Source organism: Azolla caroliniana, unplaced genomic scaffold (assembly GCF_043228905.1).
Source record: "Azolla caroliniana isolate FFs.n. ecotype wild unplaced genomic scaffold, voAzoCaro1.0.p SCAF_9, whole genome shotgun sequence".
NCBI lineage: Eukaryota > Viridiplantae > Streptophyta > Polypodiopsida > Salviniales > Salviniaceae > Azolla > Azolla caroliniana.
The window spans coordinates 4317792-4336317 of record NW_028230444.1 but is presented as its reverse complement, the minus strand read 5'-3'; the positions used below and the strand labels follow the sequence as shown (position 1 = coordinate 4336317).

The 18526-nt window shown below is 40.6% G+C and overlaps 1 protein-coding gene across 1 annotated transcript; it reads left to right on the top strand.

Annotated features, from left to right (window-relative positions):
* The first annotated feature begins 976 nt into the window (after window positions 1–976).
* On the top strand, window positions 977–7279 carry LOC147859947 (uncharacterized). The gene is made up of 6 exons (XM_087325017.1): window positions 977–1377; window positions 1596–1637; window positions 2036–2326; window positions 2544–3059; window positions 4622–4735; window positions 5856–7279. The coding sequence occupies exons 1-6, from the start codon at window positions 1057–1059 to the stop codon at window positions 6564–6566; spliced, it is 1995 nt and encodes a 664-aa protein (XP_087181143.1). The 5' UTR covers window positions 977–1056; the 3' UTR covers window positions 6567–7279.
* Window positions 7280–18526: the final 11247 nt, after the last annotated feature.

Sequence of the window (18526 nt, the reverse complement as noted above, 5' to 3'; positions counted from 1 at the left end):
TTCTGCAAGTTGTGTATCCATATATTCTAAGGGTTGGGGTGATAGAAACCGTCACAATAGAGAGAGAGAGAGAGAGAGAGAGATATTAACGTCTTCTAAGACCAAAATTGGCCCATGAGAGAGAGAGACGAAGAAAGCAAATATGGTAATGTGTCATTCTCATATAATTGCATTGGGGGGATTTGGGGATAACAAATTGCGCTCTTGGTGCCTAATAGTCGTAAAGGCATCAACATTTGAATCACTCGATTCAACTTTCGGAGTCTGTGTACATTGTTGGGGGGCCCTTCCTCCGCGCCTTCCCCAATGAGATGGGCGAGACAACCCAGAAGAAGAGCAGTAATTAATCCGATAGCCGTGGCTCTATAGAGGTGCCGAATTTTGTCGGGGATGACGCTTATAAGCCGAGCGTTATTAAAAGTCGAGAAAGAGGGTGGTCGAACGGGACAAAATAGGGAGAAAGAAAGAAAGATATGTATAATATATTAACCGTCTTCTAAGACCGAAATTTGGCCCCCGCCCCCGTGGGACGGACTGGACAAAAGAGAGAGATAGAAGACCGAAATTTGGTCCCCGCCCCCCGTGGGACGGACCGGACAAAAGAGAGAGAGGCCCGGCCGGGCCCACTCCTAGAGAGAGAGAGAGAGAGAGAGAGAGAGAGAATGGTCGTACATTATGGTCTACCACGTTGACCACGCAGGCGGATCTCGGCTTCTGATTGGCCCACGCCATGGTGACGTCATCCGCCGGGGGGTGACGTCACCCCCGTGGGCCCCCCCCTCCCCCCTACCCTGCCCCCAACAAAAAAAGAAAGAAAGTCGCAGATGAGAAAAGAAAGAAGAAGAAGAAGAAGAAGAAGACTCGTAAACCCTACTGCTGATCTTAAAAGACAACAGAGAAAAAAAAAAACGAGAGAGAGAAGAAGAAGGAAGATTTTTGATCCCCCCCTTCTCTCCTTTCCAATTTCTGCGCGGATTCTGCGACGCTTGCCTCCGCCTTTATAATTTCCATTCAATCAGATCCATTCAAAAACCCTAATTTTGCAGATCGCGCCTCATGATCATTAAGGAGGAAGAGGAGGAGCTTCAGCTGGATCTCAATCTCAACTCTGTGGATGTAATCACCCGAGATTATCTGTCTAGTGCAGGAAATCATAACAACAACAACAACAACGATGATGATGATGATGATAAGGATCGACGCCATGATCGTGGACTCCATGATCCTGATCCTGATCCTCCAGATGCCCACCTTGATTCCTCCCACGCGATCAAGCCCGGCATGAGCTCCCATGGCCCCCTGAGAATATTCTCCGACTTTTATCAGACGATCCCCGCCCTGCAGCTCAAGACTAATCAGTTTGGGATTAAGGAGCACGTAAGGATTCGATCGAAAATCAGTTTTTCTTTCTCCTTCTCCTTTTCTCTAATCTATCTATCTATCTATCTATATAGATATGTATATATTTATATATATAGAAAATATGTTCAATTGTTGTTGTTATCATTATTATCGATATCTTTGTCCGATGTTTTGATTTCAATCCATATTCTATCTTATTTATTTATTTATTTATCTATAAATCTGATCTGTAGGTACTCATACAACGTGCAGGTGATGATCCTCAAGATCCGCAGGTATAACGATAATGAAGATGATGAGATTAGCAGTCGAATGGGGTCGCTAATTAGGACTGTCTATCCACTAATTAGTAGCTTTACTGAGCCCACCATGTTAATCTTACCTTAGTGAGTCTGTGAAATAATCCAAATTAATTAATGGGTGACTGGATATACTAATCACCAGCCAATAATCACCAATTATGAGGAGGATGTATCTTGTCAAGCTCAACAACTCGTCATGGTTTTGTAATTAGTGGTCTGATAATTAATGGCTATGCAGTTAGTGATTAACTATTTACGTATCAATTTACTGCTTCATTAGGATGATGCAGTTGATTAGTAGCATTAATCAATCAGTCTTAAGAGCTTCATGAATCAACGTGCAGATTAATGATTCACTAGTTTTGGGACAGGTCATGGTAATCGATGATATGAGGTCTGAGCTCTCTAAGCTCTGTGAAGAGAATACAAATCTGAGAAGAGCCTTAGAAGAGATGACAGAGAGCTGCAGGGACTTACAAGACCAAGTGAACACAGCAACCCGCATGAGTGCTTCTAATAATACAAACCCTAACCCTAACCCTAACACTAACCCTAACCCTAACCCTAACCCTAACCCTAACCTCAATCTTAGTAATCTCATAACAACTGATCCGGATTTAAGGAGTAATCATGTGCAAGCTGCAGAAAGTGCAAAACTTAAGGTCGATCCACTGAAACCTAATAATGAATTACCTTCTTTGCTCATCTTTAACTAATCGTATCAGTGATTTAACTCTCGATTATTAGCTATCCGTAATTATGCTAATCCACATAAATCTGCAGATTAATAGATTGTGTGCCAGTCTAGACTCATTGATTTTTATACATCGAAGAACGATCAAACATGCACTTCATCATCCTAATTTGGCTTTGCTGCAGTGCCTGCAATTTAGTGGAAACAGAGCAGACAATTATAAGGCTATGGAGATCATTAAGGACCTGAACGAAGATCATGCTGCAGACCATCATAATCAAAGGATTTTGGCGAAACGAAGCAAAAGACTTGAATTTATAGACAACGATCAGGAAATCGTCCATATTGAGAATAACGACAATATGGAAGCGGATGCAGAGAATGCAAACAAGAAGAAGAATGAGTCAGTCGCCATTAATAGTGAGATTAGGAGTCATACAACATTATCGAACGCTTATAATGATCATAACCATACTAATTACGGTAGTATTAGTAACAGCAATAGAATTAGAAGAAGTGGAGGATTGCTGGATGAGGATGATCATCATCATGATTCTGGAGATAATTATAATTATAAGGATAATGAATCGCAAGCATTCGGGATTAAGAATGTGGATGGTGCAGATCAGCCTGCTATGGTGGATGCTTCCGTGGTGAGGAAAGCTCGTGTCTCCGTCAGAGCTCGATCCGACACTGCCATGGTAAATCTAACAACACTAATAATTAGCTTAATCTGTATCAAACAACTTTAATTGAATCAGGTGAATTAGACTGAATTACATACATTGCCATTAGATTCCTGAGATTGAATATATCAACAATTAAGTTGCATTAATTCACCTCAATCACATTGTCATTAGATTCATGAGATTGAATACATCAATAATCAAGTTGCATTAATGTCTTTATAATTGACATCCATCCATCCATCCATCCATACATGTTTGAACATTGGAATTACCATCCACTATGGACTCAATAATATAGTTCACAATGAGAGAAGCATCTAGTAACTAGGGAGAGATACCTAGCCCCTGGGAGTATGTTGACAATATACTAGTTGATGTGGCTTGATGGCGAACAATCATAGTGTCATGTCTTGTCAATTCAGTTAGAGATCTACTAGATGAATGGTAAGTGATATTGTCCATATGGATTTACATGGGCAAGGATATCGGTTTAGACATCTTAGTATTAAGTTGATTTGGCTTGATGGCGAACAATCATAGTGTCATGTCTTGTCAATTCAGTTAGAGATCTACTAGATGAATGGTAAGTGATATTGTCCATATGGATTTACATGGGCAAGGATATCGGTTTAGACATCTCAGTATTGTCCATTACATACAATTTGATCACAATTAGGAGATGTATAATACTAAATGTGAGCTTCCTAATTTCTCCCATGACTAGAGATAAATAGATAGAGTTTATTATTGCCTTCGAGGGTCAAATATGACCGACGAGACCTACAATATAACAGTTTCACATGTAGAACATGTGAAAGTGAGTAGTGACTCTAAACTTTACTCATGAAAGCCGCAATTGAGAATGCACAATGTGACTACGAGAGAAATTCGTGCAAGGATTGGGTTTTTGGTCGAAGATGTGTGGAAAGCATAATCGGATGCAATCAAAGGCAGAGCATTGTATCAAGGTGTGATACGATACGTAGACTCCCGAACTTGTTTAGGGCAAAGATAGTGGATTACTCTCATAATTTGTGCCCTAATGCCCTATCTCAAATCGTAACAATATCAATGGGTACACCTTAATACATTGATGTGCGTGGTATCATCTTCTTGGCACCATGACACCAAAAACTAACTATATTGTTTGGATATCCATCATGTGACTTCAAATTGTTGAGGTTGATTGTACATAGTATTAGTACACCCACAAATCGAGATTGTTATAACCTTGCAAAAGAGACATTAATGATTTTGGGACATTAGAATCGATATATGACCAACAAGTCATAATATCTTCATCAAGCCCACGTATTAGTGATTGTGTAGGGGAGGGTGTTCCAAAATGATATTAATGTCTAAAGTTTTAACCTGTCCTACTAAACTAGAGGTCAATCACAATCAATAAATAGAGAAAGTTTGAGTGTCCTATGCCCTTTGAACAACATTTGGGGGCATATAAATGATCTCAATATGCCCTTTGAAAAAAAAACACCCTTTCTATTTCTTGCATTGTTATACAAATAAAAATAAAACACTAGTCTTTATATGTCCATATTAATCATGTTATTTAGATAAAGGATGGATGCCAATGGAGAAAGTATGGACAAAAAATGGCAAAGGGAAATCCGTGTCCAAGAGCATATTACAGGTGCACCTTGTCCCCAACTTGTCCAGTTCGAAAGCAGGTAATTTTCATACCATAAGGTGCATTCTGATGTAATTTGACATTGATTGTTACTTTTATTTTGTGACTTAAGAAATGCATTATTAAGAAGATGCCTCCATGATGTTACGCAAAGCAATACAAAACCAACACCAAAATTTTATTTTGTCCCCATACCCCCAATTGAGTTGTCATAAACCCCCATTAGTGCATGGAAAAGATGATGTGATGACCAACCATACTTAAACGATTAGATATAGTCTATTTGAACTTAATTCTCCATGAACAACCTAAGCATCTCATTATCATTTGAAACTTATGGCATTGTTGTGAAACAACTAACCATGTCTTGAGAGTTAATCTCATTCCACATGTCAATATATCAAATGTCTCTAGGGTGGCATATTCATTGGTAGGTGCACTATGTCATCATGACATATAATGCTCCCTCCAATTGTTCTACTCAAACATTGTTTTCAGCCTATACAATCTCATAGTCGATTTATTTATTGGCAAGGACCATCATTATCAAAGGCTCATTGGAGACCCATAGAGGCGCCCATTTAACTATGTTGACAATTAGGGCGTGACACATAGTTCATTAAAGCAATATATTCAAGGCATATGGGATTGATGCATGCTTTATTTGGGACACCAAATCCAGTTTCACATTGGTAATCAACGCATTACTAAAGATCATTTGATTAGAGAATATGCCTCACAAAGGACCAATTATCTCAAGGATAATGTGGTTTTAAAACCAAAAGCAAGATTAAGTCCAAGATTACAAACTAGAAGTTATAGATGACAACATTGTGAAATGCATTTAAACACTTCTAGACATAGGTATAGTTGTCAAAAATATCAACTACTCATGAAGATAGAGTGAATTAGATAAAATTAATATTAATATTGAACATCATTCATTGTAGTCTCCTAGTTCCTTATATTAATATTGAACAACGCTGATCGTAGTCTCCAAGTTCCTTGAAAAGTACACAACAAATGTTTTAACTCCAACTCTTCCAACCAAAGAGGGACCTCTAATCACAAGCTCATCATAGATGTTGGGTGTGTTTTATATACAATGGTTCTGAAAATTAGTCTTATTCTCTTTTTTTTTGTGTGTTTTTGCAATGCAGGTGCAAAGGTGCGCGGATGATATGTCCATATTGATCAATACATACGAGGGGACGCACAACCATCCGTTGCCACGTGGTGCGATGGCGATGGCACAGACCACGTCGGCGGCGGCAAACATGCTGTTGTCGGGGTCAATGCTGAGTAGTAGTAGTGGCCGGGTACAAATGATGGATTCAATGGTGGCCGCCCAATTCACGGACCCGACACTAGCGGCCGCCATGACCAGCATCTCCGCGTCCGCCCCGTTCCCCACCATCACTCTGGACCTCACACGGACACCCCATCGCCACATCACGCCCATTCTTTACCCCGGCCCCCGCCCCACTGCCACTACTATGTCCTCCTTCTCGACTCCTCTTGTGTCCTCTTCTTCTGGCCGGCCGGCCTTCAATGTCTTCGAGCCACACCTGGATCACACTCACCCCCCTCCTCTTTCTATCCTTGGCTCTACTGCTAATGCCATCACGGCCGATCCCAACTTTGTCACCACACTTGCTGAGGCTATTACATCCATCCTCACCAATAACTCCAGCAAGCACAATCCTAATAATCTTTATGTTAGCAGCCCCATGCTGGATCATCACCATCATCATCATCATCATCATCCGATAAGCACTGCAATGCCTCTCAGCACGAATGCGGACTATGGCACGACCGAATCCCAACAAGGACTTGAGCCAAGTTCATCGCCATTATTTGAATCCCATTGAATGATGCCCCCCTTTGGCCAGCCTTGAAAATTATCTTAGCATAATGCATTCATGTGATCAATATTAAGTGTAATTCACCCCCTGATTACATGTCTCTATGCGAAATGCACATGTAGATTAGTAGCCACATGAACATAATTCTATTAGCTTAGATCCTCTTAAAAATATATAACGACATCAGGGACATGATTCAAACACCTGGTTCATTCGCAACATGCTGCTGTTTTGTCATAATTTTCTGACATGTTTTCATAACATGACCATACAAATGTAACTTTGACATATGATAAGTCCAGGTTGAAACGTAAACCTGGCGATGGAAGCATCAATGGTGAATGGATCTGTCTCTTTATCGTTAACTTTTCCAACAACATTTTGCTGCAACAAAACCAGATACGCGGATATGATACGTCCAGGTTGAAACGTAAACCTGGCGATGGAAGAAGCATCAAGGGTGAATGGATCTCTGTCTCTTTATCGTTAACTTTTCCAACAACAATTTCCTGCAACAAAACCAGATACGCAGATATATGTATATATATATATATATGGTAACATAGTATCACCTCTCCCCTTTGCCCAAAAAGAGAATTTGGTTTTCCTTCTTGGAAATCTTTAGTTTCTTCCCCAAATTTCTGAAACTCTCTCCATAAATAAATGATGTATTACAATCCATACTTGTCCAAATGAAAAATAATATAATATGGTACAGTTGGAGCCATTTCGACCATAAAATATGGACATTTATTACCATTTAGTGCCAGCTAATGTTACTAGAATATGTTTTATGTGGATTCATGGAGGTAACTACAGAAGCAATCCAATAAGTTCTCATCGTAGACACCAGGTGGTAATCTCCTCTGCAAACACCTCAGAATTAATGTATAATCTAACAAATCTTTATGCTTGAGGTTTTATTCAATCATCCTGAACTAGACAGACAGTCATTGTGTGCACTAACCAAATTGTGCATGATATATGTCATTCGGAACTTCCCTTCATTGCTATGAAAGATCCGAACCTGGTTCAGATAAATACAATCCATTTATTTATGTATGATGTACGGTGTTTCATCATGTGCACTGAGTGATGTCTCATGCTAATAGGATGAACTTAAAAATTTCTAAAATTAGCTTCTTAATGTCCATGACTCAAGGACATCATATCCACTATACAGGATCATAAGTACACTAATTTGATGCACCTTCTACTCCAATACATTATCAACATGCTGGGAGAGAATTTGCAAAACTTTGTTACCAAAATTTGGCTGAAACCATAGTTTAGACAAATGCCCCCAAGCCCAAATGTATCTCCAACCACAAGAAGAGTGTGGACAACCGGCCCAGTTACGTCAAGGCAAATTGGGTCCTATCAATCGTCATGATTGAAAATTTCAGATCCATGTATATATGTGGCTTCAGGGAATCAATTCAACAACAATGCAATGGATCAATAGTGAAATGACCTAAACCAGCACTTCATGATTCAAACAAGGTGACATATTGCATTGATGAAAATCTTGCCCATAATCATTCTATTGCTAATCAGCATTCATATAGGAGGAGAAACTCATTTCGGAAAACGGATGACATCAGTCACTAGAATGCCAGTCAAAATTTTGAGCTTGCTGGTTGGAAACATCTTACAAAGGGTACAAATTCCGGTGAAAGCTTACTGGAGGTCAAGAGCTCCCATTGCTTGTTTTCATTATTTCCTTGGTCACACAATGTAAAACCCAATAAAACACGGGCCAGAGGGGTGATTAACCAGGGGCTTTCCATGAAATAATGAAAAAACTAGGGGGTATTTGGTGAGATAATGAAAAACTCAGAGGTAACTTCCGAGTTTTCCCCTGTCTGATACAATTATGTACCTTCCAAGGAATAACAAAATACGCTAAAAACAAAAGAAGGCCCGACTAAATCTCAATAAACGTATGGTAACTTCTCATCATCATGTTCTGATGCACTTGAGGAAATCATGATAAAACAACTAGCTTTTTTTAACCTAAGAAGGAAGGCAAATAAACTTACTGTACTTACGCTTGTTCCCGTCTGAATCTCAGAAAGAAAGCAGAGGGGAAACAGAGACATCTCTGTCCTTACGTACAAAAACTATAGGCGCTAAAAATGAAGATTCTATTTATATATGAACCCATAGTACGTAAAATTCGTGTTCGTCTAGTATAACATTCGTTTTCCTACGTTGGAAAACGAATGCGAATGTTATCCAAACATTCTTGTGTTGTTTTTTTTTGTTTTTTTCCCATTTTTTTATTGTTTTTTTATTGTTTTTTTTTTCATTTTTAGGCTTATCTACCTCATAATAAATGTTAATCCAAAAGTATGATATTTATCATTCTTTGAGGGTGTTTTTCTTTCGCGAATGATTGAATCATTCGAGAATGCGAATGCACGTATGGTACGTATGGTTCATACTATACCTATAGAGCCATGCAGAAGAAACATACAAACTAACACTACTCACTACGTACATAATTATGGAAACTCTATTCTATCTATATATGTATGAAGAAACATACAAAGTTGTAACACTACTTACGAGTTACTACATATATACTAATACTCTTACTAAATTACTAGTGGAGGTTGATAAGTGTTGGATGCTTCCCAGTGGCTTGTCCCACGCCCAATGCACGTCCAGACTGACCAAATTTGTCTCCCACAAAATGGTGTGGGTAGAGATGGCTTGATGGAATCTCGTGGGGCTAGGGATTCCATCTCTACCCACACCATTTGTGGGTGGTAAGGACTGTACACACATACTAGATTACATACTATGTTTGCCCATAAATTGTGTGTGTGTGTGTGTGTATCCGTTCATATTGACTTTGTTTGAGCCATAGATGATTGTAGTTCCCCATTCTCGCTTAGTGAATGTCTTGGGCTTATGTTATCCTAGCGTGCTTAGGAAACTAAAAAGTATGTGTTTCCTTTGTGCTAGTCTTGACCTACCGCTACTGTTGTCGTGATGTGGATTGTGTGAAAGGAGAAAAACACATTAAAGCCAAGTTTCATGATACATTAAGGTTTTGTTAAAGAAGTAATCGGAAGTAATCGAGAGGAGATGAGGGGCATATTATGCACAATATATAACAATGAGGCATATGATAAAAATAGAAGGAAGTATGCATATTTTGCAAAAGTCGAGTATCATATGAGGACAATGATGAGGCATGCTCCAAACACATGTTTTTATTTTGGTAAGAGATCTTTTGAAAGCTATAAAGGGAGGAAAAGAGCCAGCTCATCGCTAGAGATGGTCGTTTTTGGATCCGGGGCTCAAACTTTGTTGATATACAAATTACCATGGGTAGCAAATCAGAGGGCACATAGGAGGGGTACGCCATCAAAAGGTGGTGTGGCCATTGATCACAGACTCATTATGTTGAAACTCAAGGATCTCCCCCCAAAACTCTTCCAATTTTTTATCTTCTAACTTCTTGGTCTCACACCCTATGTAATGGGTTTAGTCATTGTAAAAACTCTTGTTTGGATCTTTCGTTTGATCTCTTTGGGATTTATTATAATTTTACACTAGAGCTAATTTTACATTAAAAATAAGAAAACTTAATGAGTTTTAAGATTCAAACCCAAAATATCAAATTCCGACGAGGCGATGCTTGTATGAATGACAGAAATTTCCCATGAAGAAGAAAGTTATACGGGAAAAATCATTCCTAGGTTCATTTCAAAACTAGGACATTTAGTCCTTAGGTACTTTGAACTTGAGCCGAAGCCACATTGGCTAAAGCGGGGAGAGTGTGGGAAGAAGGGTGTGAAAAGAGGGAAGAGAAAGAAGGAACAAAAAAAGAAAAAAAGAGGTGGGGGTTTCTCTTGTTGCTCATTGAAGAGTTGTAGAGAAGGTGACGGAGGGAGGAAAGAGGAGAAGCATATCAACTTTCCTCCAATGACAAAATGACAACTACTATTGTTGTTATAGATTAGTGTTAGTGGCTGATATATGATATTTGATGAAGAGAGGTAGAGAAAATATAGAGAGACAGGAGGAAGATAAAAGAATGTTATATTATAATATTAGGGGAACAATACAAACACCTTAGTCTCCAAATACAAACACAACTCCATGGAACTCCTTTTCTTTCTATGACTATAAATAACAATAAACTTTCCTTCTTCCTTCCTTCTTCTACCAAGCCCTTCTAACTTCTTGTAGACATTCTATTCTTCTTTTTTCCTTCTCTCTATGGCTATGAATACCCTCCTCTTTATAGGTTTTTGGTTGAGTTATTCTTGAGTCTTGACATTTCTATTTTTAAAATATATGTGACTCTGTGTGAGGCGTTTTTTATACCACTATTTTTCCTTTGTAATCCCAAATTTTTGTTTTGGTCAGCTTTTTGGAAACCTCTTGTTGTCAACTTTTCTATGCATCTTTTCTAAAGTTATGAGATTTTTATCTATCTCAATCTTCATATCCACACATTGTTTTTTTTTACTTTTTGACACTTTTGAAAAATGCCTCTAACTTTATCCCTTCAGGTTCCTTCCTTCTTTAATTGTTATGATACTTATCCTTTAATATCGCGTTTTATTCTTGGACATCTTAGCATCCAATATATTTGCAGCAATCTTTTCTTACGGACAAAAACTAACTCCACATTTAGTTCCCCTCCTTGCTTGTTGAGCGAACCATTTATGGTGAGCCTAAAATAAAAAGAAGAGGAAAAAATCTCTTTCGCCTAATAGTAGGTTATAAATAAATGAGTATAAATACTAACATGTGGTGTCCCTAGAAAGAGTCACCCAAACCTAGCAATGGGCCCGGTTCAGTTCGGTTTCGGTGCCTTGAAACCAAACCAAATCCTTTATATAAAATAAAAACCAAACCAAACCGTTTATGAACATTCGAACATTTAAACCAAACCATTTAAAAAAAAGGTAAACTAAACCATTTAAACCAAAACCATTTAGGGAAAAGTTAAAACCAAACTGAACCATTTAATAAAAAGTTAAAACCTAACCACATTTAAGCCAAGCTAATTAAAAATTTAATTAAATAAAAATACACAAAATTAAATAAGCATTTATGTTAAAATAAATAAATAAATAAGATTAATTGAGCCATTAGATTAAATAAACAATTAAGTTAAGTGAATTAAACCAATGAAAAACATTAATTAAACCATTAAATTACATAAACATTTAATAGAAAAAAAAAGATAGCCCAAAAACCTATAAACCAAACCTATAAACCAATAAACCAAACCTATAAACCCTAGTTTCAAAACCAAACTGAATTGAAAGCGAACCGTTTATTATTAATTAAAACTAAACCAAACCATTTAATTATTTTGGAACTTATAAACCTTGAAACCATGGTTTAACGGTTCAGTTTGGGAAATCGGGCCCATTGCTACCAAAACCCAGCCCCAAGGTGAGTCACGACGGACTTAAGAAGCCCCAAAACGATTTGTGACAAGGAGTCATGATTGAGGTTGGCAAGTGGATAACGAATTGAGACCGAAGAAGGGATCCAGTCCCAATCACGGTGTCGGTGCCGGTCCCATTCCCAGTCCCAAAGAAGAGGTTCCACTTTTGGGTTGGGACTAGGGAAATACCTAGTCCCAAACCCTGCTACAAAAGTAGTAGAGACATCCGAACTGGAGCCTATGACGGGTGGAAGAAGATACCCACAGAGAGAAAGAAGAGTACTGACTACATATGCCAGTCAATAAACCTCTTGACAGTGAAGCTGAACCTGAGTGCTATGATGATGCCATTGCCGACGAGCACAAAGAGAAATGGCCAAGTGCAATGCAAGAGGAGATGGACTCATTGCACGAAAATTACACCTACAACTTGGTAGAGTTACCTAAAGGTAAGAAAACACTTAGGCATAAATGGGTCTACAAGGTGAAGATTGGAGAATTCGACAACACACCCAGGTATAAAGCCCACATTGTGGTAAAGGGGTTTCAACAGGAAAAGAATGTTACTTTGACGAAATATTCGCACCAATTGTGAAGATGACATCAATTCAAATTGTTCTGAGCATATCTGCTAGTATGGACTTGGAAATCGAACGGTTGGATGTCAAAACAACATTCTTGCACGGGGAGCTAGATGAAGAGATCTACATGCAACAACCCGAAGGCTTTGCGGAGAAAGGGAAAGAGAACCTGGTGTGTCGATTGAAGAAAAGCTTGTATGGATTGAAACAAGCTCCACTCCAATGGTACACGAAGTTTGAGTCCTTCATGATGGAACATAGGTTCCAGAAAACACAGGCAGATCACTACGTGTTCGTCAAGAGGTACGATGAAGGTGACTTCTTAATTCCCTTATTATATGTGGATGACATGTTGATAGTCGGACAAGACATGAAGAAGGTTGTGAGCTTGAAGAAAGCTCTAGGCAAGTCGTTTTCCATGAAAGATCTTGGACCGGCTAAACATATTTTAGGGATGCACATAGTTCGGGACAAAACAAAGAAAGTGTTGTGTTTGTCACAAGAGAAATATGTGACAAAGATATTGGAGAAATTCAACATGTTCAAAGCAAAGCCGGTTGGCTCTGTGTTAACGATCAACTACAAGTTGAATGCCATATTTTAGGGATGCACATAGTTCAGGACAAAACAAAGAAAGTGTTGTGTTTGTCACAAGAGAAATATGTGACAAAGATATTGGAGAAATTCAACATGTTCAAAGCAAAGCCGGTCGGCTCTGTGTTAACGATCAACTACAAGTTGAATGCCATATTTTAGGGATGCACATAGTTCAGGACAAAACAAAGAAAGTGTTGTGTTTGTCACAAGAGAAATATGTGACAAAGATATTGGAGAAATTCAACATGTTCAAAGCAAAGCCGGTCGGCTCTGTGTTAACGATCAACTACAAGTTGAATGCCACGCAATGGCCGAGAGGGGAGAAAGAAAAGATTGAGATGAGGAAAGTACCATAATATGCCTTAACAGTCGACAGTCTAATGTATGCTATGGTTTGTACGAGACTAGACATAACATTTGTTGTGGGAGCAATAAGCCGATACATGAGTAATCTAGGTAGAGAACACTGCACAACAGCAAAGTGGATACTAAGGTACTTGAAAGGCACCTCGGGGGTATGCCTAAGGTATGGTGTCGGAAAACCCATGCTCAAAGGGTTTACTGACTTGGACATGTCGGGGGATGCAGATTCCAGCCAATCCACATCAGGGTACGTGATGACATATATTGGGGGAGTAGTGTCGTGGCAATCACGACTGTAGAAGTCTATGGCCTCATTGATCACAGAGGCAAAATATATGGCAACGGTTAACAATGGGCCCGGTTCGGTTTCTTGGCCTTGAAACCAAACCAAGCCATTTATTTATAATAAAAACCAAACCAAACCGTTTACAGAAAATTTAGAACCAAACCAAACCATTTTTTAGAGATATTGATTATCATACATATTATGAAATTGTGTGAGAAAATCATCATAAATTTGGTTATCACACTTATTATAAATTTGGTCATCATACTTGTCATAAATTTGATAATCATATGTCATCAAAAGGAGACTCTACTTATAATGCATATAAAATTTAATAGGTTAGAGCCTAGAGGTTTAAAATTAAAAGTTGAAAGTTAGAGCCTAGAGGTGAAAATTTAAGAATATTTTTTAACCTATAAACCTATAAACCTATAAATCTATAAAACTTTAAACTTATAAACCTTTAAACCAAACCAAATAAATTGAAACCGCTAAACCGCTAAATCATGAAATTCAAAACCAAACCAAACCAAACCGAAACCAAACTGGATCATAACATTTGAAACCAAATCAAACGGTTTATTTATCTTTGAACCAATAAACTGTTAAGCCACGATTTAACAGTTCGGTTTGGTTTGAGCCGAAACCGGGCCCATTGCTAACAACGGTAGAGGCTAGCAAATAGCTGATTTGGATGAGAAATTTTCTTAGTGAGTTGGAAATGAAGCAAAGGGTGTTCTCGCTTCATTGTGACAACTAGAGTGCCATACATCTAGCCAAGAACATTGCATACCACTCCCCCACCAAACACATACAGAGGAGGTATTATTGGTTGCAAGAGAGAGTGGAAGATGCAAAGTTTACTCTTGTGAAGATCCATACTGATTACAATGGAACCGATATGCTGACGAAGAACCTACCAATGGACAGACTCAGAATCTGTCGACAAAGGATAGGGCTAACCGACTCTACCCATAGGAGTGAAGGGGGGGTTTGTTAGGAATATGTCCCTCCTATGGGAGGAGCCGACTGATAGGACCGAGAACTGACAATCGAAGACAAGAAGTGGTTGACTAATCAACTATGTAAGAGTCGACAATCGAAGACATGGAGAGTTGAAAACATTGTGTAAGAGATCCAAGTCGAAGACACAACCGATTCGTCAGGCTGACCAGAGGGTCGACGACGAGACCAACTAGTCGAGCTGACTGGACAGTTGACATTAAAGTCGGTTAGTCGAATTGACTAATTGACCAGTCGTCTGATTAATTGTTATTGTTATTAGCGTAGTAATAGGAAGATAGTAGTGGAGGCGACATTTGTAAATAGTCCATACAGTGTATAAGTATAAATACACTTAGGACAAACACAGTGATATAGTAGAACAATATTCGCATAGAACATATTGAGGTGTTGTGAGCTTATGTTGAAAACACTGTGTGTGTGTGTAAAAGAGAAGGGAGAGTGTGTGTGAGCGAGAGAGAGAGCGGCAGTAATGTTCAACGAACTTGCAAAGAACCCTAAGCGGGTTATCCTCTGAGATCATCAAAGAAGATTGTAACCGTTGTCGTGAGGATTCACGACCATAGTGTGAAAACCGGGGAAGATGGTGATATCGACGGAGTGTAGAATGAAGTACACAATGAAGGGTAGAATGAGATACGTGCAAATTGAATATGGTCATGTAAGGGCCGAGTAGCGACCACGGAGGGGATCAATAGTGATGGGGAGCCTGAAGGAGTTCGACGTGCGACGGTGATGGATCGAGGAAGCGTTCGGGTCGAAACGGGCATGGACAAGGTGCGATATCCGACAGGCGGTTGGGAAGGACGGGGACCCGTGCCACACACGGATACGAAAGAGCCGGAGGAAGGAGACCGAGTCATCTCCCTGAAAGTGAAGGTCGGTCCAATGCGGAAGCCGAAGAGCGGTATATCGGTACCGCGGGAGAGGGTGTGGAGCGAGCCACCCTCTCGACTTGCGGAGACAGAACAACTGAGGACAAGGTTGGGGATGGTGAGGCGACGATTGTCGATTTGGGTGAGGACGAGTGTGTCTGGACACGGTTGTCTGAAATTTCAAAGCGAGCGCGAGGCAAGCACGGTCGAAGCTTCCATAGAAGGGGCAACCACGGGCCGTGACATCGATATGAAGGTGGCAGCGAGAAAGCAAAGGTCAGAGCAAGAGAAGAAGGGTGATCCTACGACGATCCTCCCACCGATCCGGAGACTCCAGTAGTCCGGCCCGAAAGCCGATGTGAGACCGAGAGAGATGGCTCGTGGTGGCAGGTGAATGGGATCTGACAAAGCAAGGACTGAAAGAGCGGAAAGAGGTATAAGGCCGGCGATGCGGCCGCGAACCGGTAATGGACCCGATCGGCAGGGTCGAAAGAACGAAGGAAGGACGCGTAAGGTGCACGGGTCTTAGGCCTCAAAGGACAGAAGGCCCGAGAGGGATCCTCCACACCGGTTCCAGAGATCTCAGCAGTTTAGCTACCGTGGCAATGTAAGACCAAGGAGATGGAAGGTGGTAGCGAGGGGACGAAGGCGGTAGCAGGAGAGGCACCAAGAAACCAAGGACAATGGAGGTCAGGCGGGCAAAACGGACAAGGGTGATTCCTGTACGGGTAGTAATGTGAAAGGCTACCAAGGACACCCAAGTGAAGAGCGGTGTGCCGAACCAAACAAGGCACACCCAAAAGCGAAACGAAGGACGTGTGCGTGGCCATCGAGGGCCGAGGTAAGAGCATGGGGAAAGACCGGAGTTCGGCACAAATGGTGCCGAGCGAAGGAGGAGAGCGGACTGAGCCTCTCACAAGGTGAAGTCGAAGGCAAGATGACACATGAAGGTGCCAGGACAGAACCACGGGTGCAGAACGGACTGCAAGGGTCGGTGGCCCTGAGCACAACGAAGGACTGAGAGGGATCCTCTGCACCTGTTCTGAAGATCTAGGCGGCTCGGCAGAGTGGCAATGGATGGCGTGGCAAGCGTAAGCCCGTGGTGACAAGCAGGTGGGGGCGAGGGGACAACAACGGACAATGACATTGAACTGGTCGCAACGGCGCAGGACGAAAGGGGCCGAGCGGGCCATTACGGGGTGTTCCTCGAGCACGAAGGACACTGGGTATACGGTGTCATGTGAATCTTCTCACACTATGTAAAAATAAATAAATAATAAAATAAGTACTTTATATTAACTTAATGACATGTTATAGAAAGATGGATGTTTGAGAAGATAGGGAAAATAGAACTATGATTTATCCCACATAGATAGGAAACTTAAAGCCCTAGCTATATAAGCACTTTGAGACCCCTCATTTTCATTTGTGCTAAGAGCACTTTGGCCACTTTGACTTGATGGATGATGGTGGCCAAGTTCCCCAAACCGAAACCGGCCGGTAAGCAAATCAAAATCGGCGGCGACAATTGGCGACCGGACGAGGTTGGACGCAAACCGAACAGATAAGAGGATCATGTGGCTAATTAAAGTGAAGTGAAGAAAACTAAAGTAAAGGTCATGTGGACAGTCGCATGCAACTAAAAGAAAAAGCCATGCAACTAAAAATAGATGCAACTAAAAGAAAAAGCTATGCAACAAAAAGTAGAGGCCATGCAACAAAAAGTGGAAAGGCTATGATCAACGGAGAACTCCATATATATTCCATTTTTTTTCCTACACTTACTCTCTCCATAATTTTTATTTTCTTTTCCTTCTTAGCTCTCTTATCTCATCGAAGCCATATCTCTCAAAAACCCTAATTTCCTTACGAAAACCAAAAACCCTAATTTTCCCTACGGAAGCCAAAAAACCCTAATTTTCCCTACGGAAGCCAAAAACCCTAATTTTCCATACGGAAGCTATTGAACTCATAAACCATAATCTCTTAGAAAAGCCAAAGACCCGAAATTTCTATTGAATCCATATTTAGTTTCTTCTAATCAATTAATCTAGTAATCTCCATAAGCTAAACTTTTATAATTCCGATCTTGGGATTAATTGTAATCTTTCTTTTCTATTTATTAATGAAATTTGTTAATCTTTCTCATTTTCCATTAATTGTTTAATATAAACATACGTATTTGATATCTTCTGGTCGGAGGCCCCGAGGTCTTGCCTCAAAGTTCATGTATCCTTGTCGTATTTTCGCGACAACGGTTGAAGTGAAGATGTGTTATCTGGTTGGGCAAGGGCTGAGTGGCATGCAGGGGAGGTTTGGCGTGCGGCAAGGCGGATCGAAATGTGCACGGGCAAGGTGCAACCCTTGACAATTGGTCGGGAGGAACGAAATCCGCGCCACGCAGAGCGAAGGACGGGTCGTGACCGAGATCCGGGATGTGTACCCCCACCGAAGAAGGGGTGAATACGGAAACTGGGACCGGCTAACCGTCTGGAGAGGCTAGATGAGCTCAGAGCAGTGAATCAAGGACAACCAAGGAAATGAGTTCATAGGAGAAGGAAAAGGGCGGAACGAAGGGCGTGCATACGGTCGATCGAAGGGCCAAAGGTGCAAGCACGCGTACGAAAGGGGTCGCGGCAATGACCTCCTTAGAGGTCGAAACGAGCCTACAGAGAGGCAAGCGTGAGGAAGGAATTGAAGCCGATGGTTTAGGATCGGTGGAGGCCGACATGGAAACCGGGGTGCGGATTACAGAAGACCGTTGTTCACTGCGGCCAGAATCCCTCACACTTCACTTTTGTCATGGCACATACCGGTGG

Excerpts from the sequence above, each read along its gene's own strand:
- LOC147859947 (XM_087325017.1), top strand. The coding sequence starts at position 1,057 with ATGATCATTAAGGAGGAAGAGGAGGAGCTTCAGCTGGATCTCAATCTC. Across the intron at positions 1,378-1,595 it reads AGTTTGGGATTAAGGAGCAC|GTACTCATACAACGTGCAGG; the intron begins GTAAGGATTCGA and ends TCTGATCTGTAG. Across the intron at positions 1,638-2,035 it reads ATGATCCTCAAGATCCGCAG|GTCATGGTAATCGATGATAT; the intron begins GTATAACGATAA and ends GTTTTGGGACAG.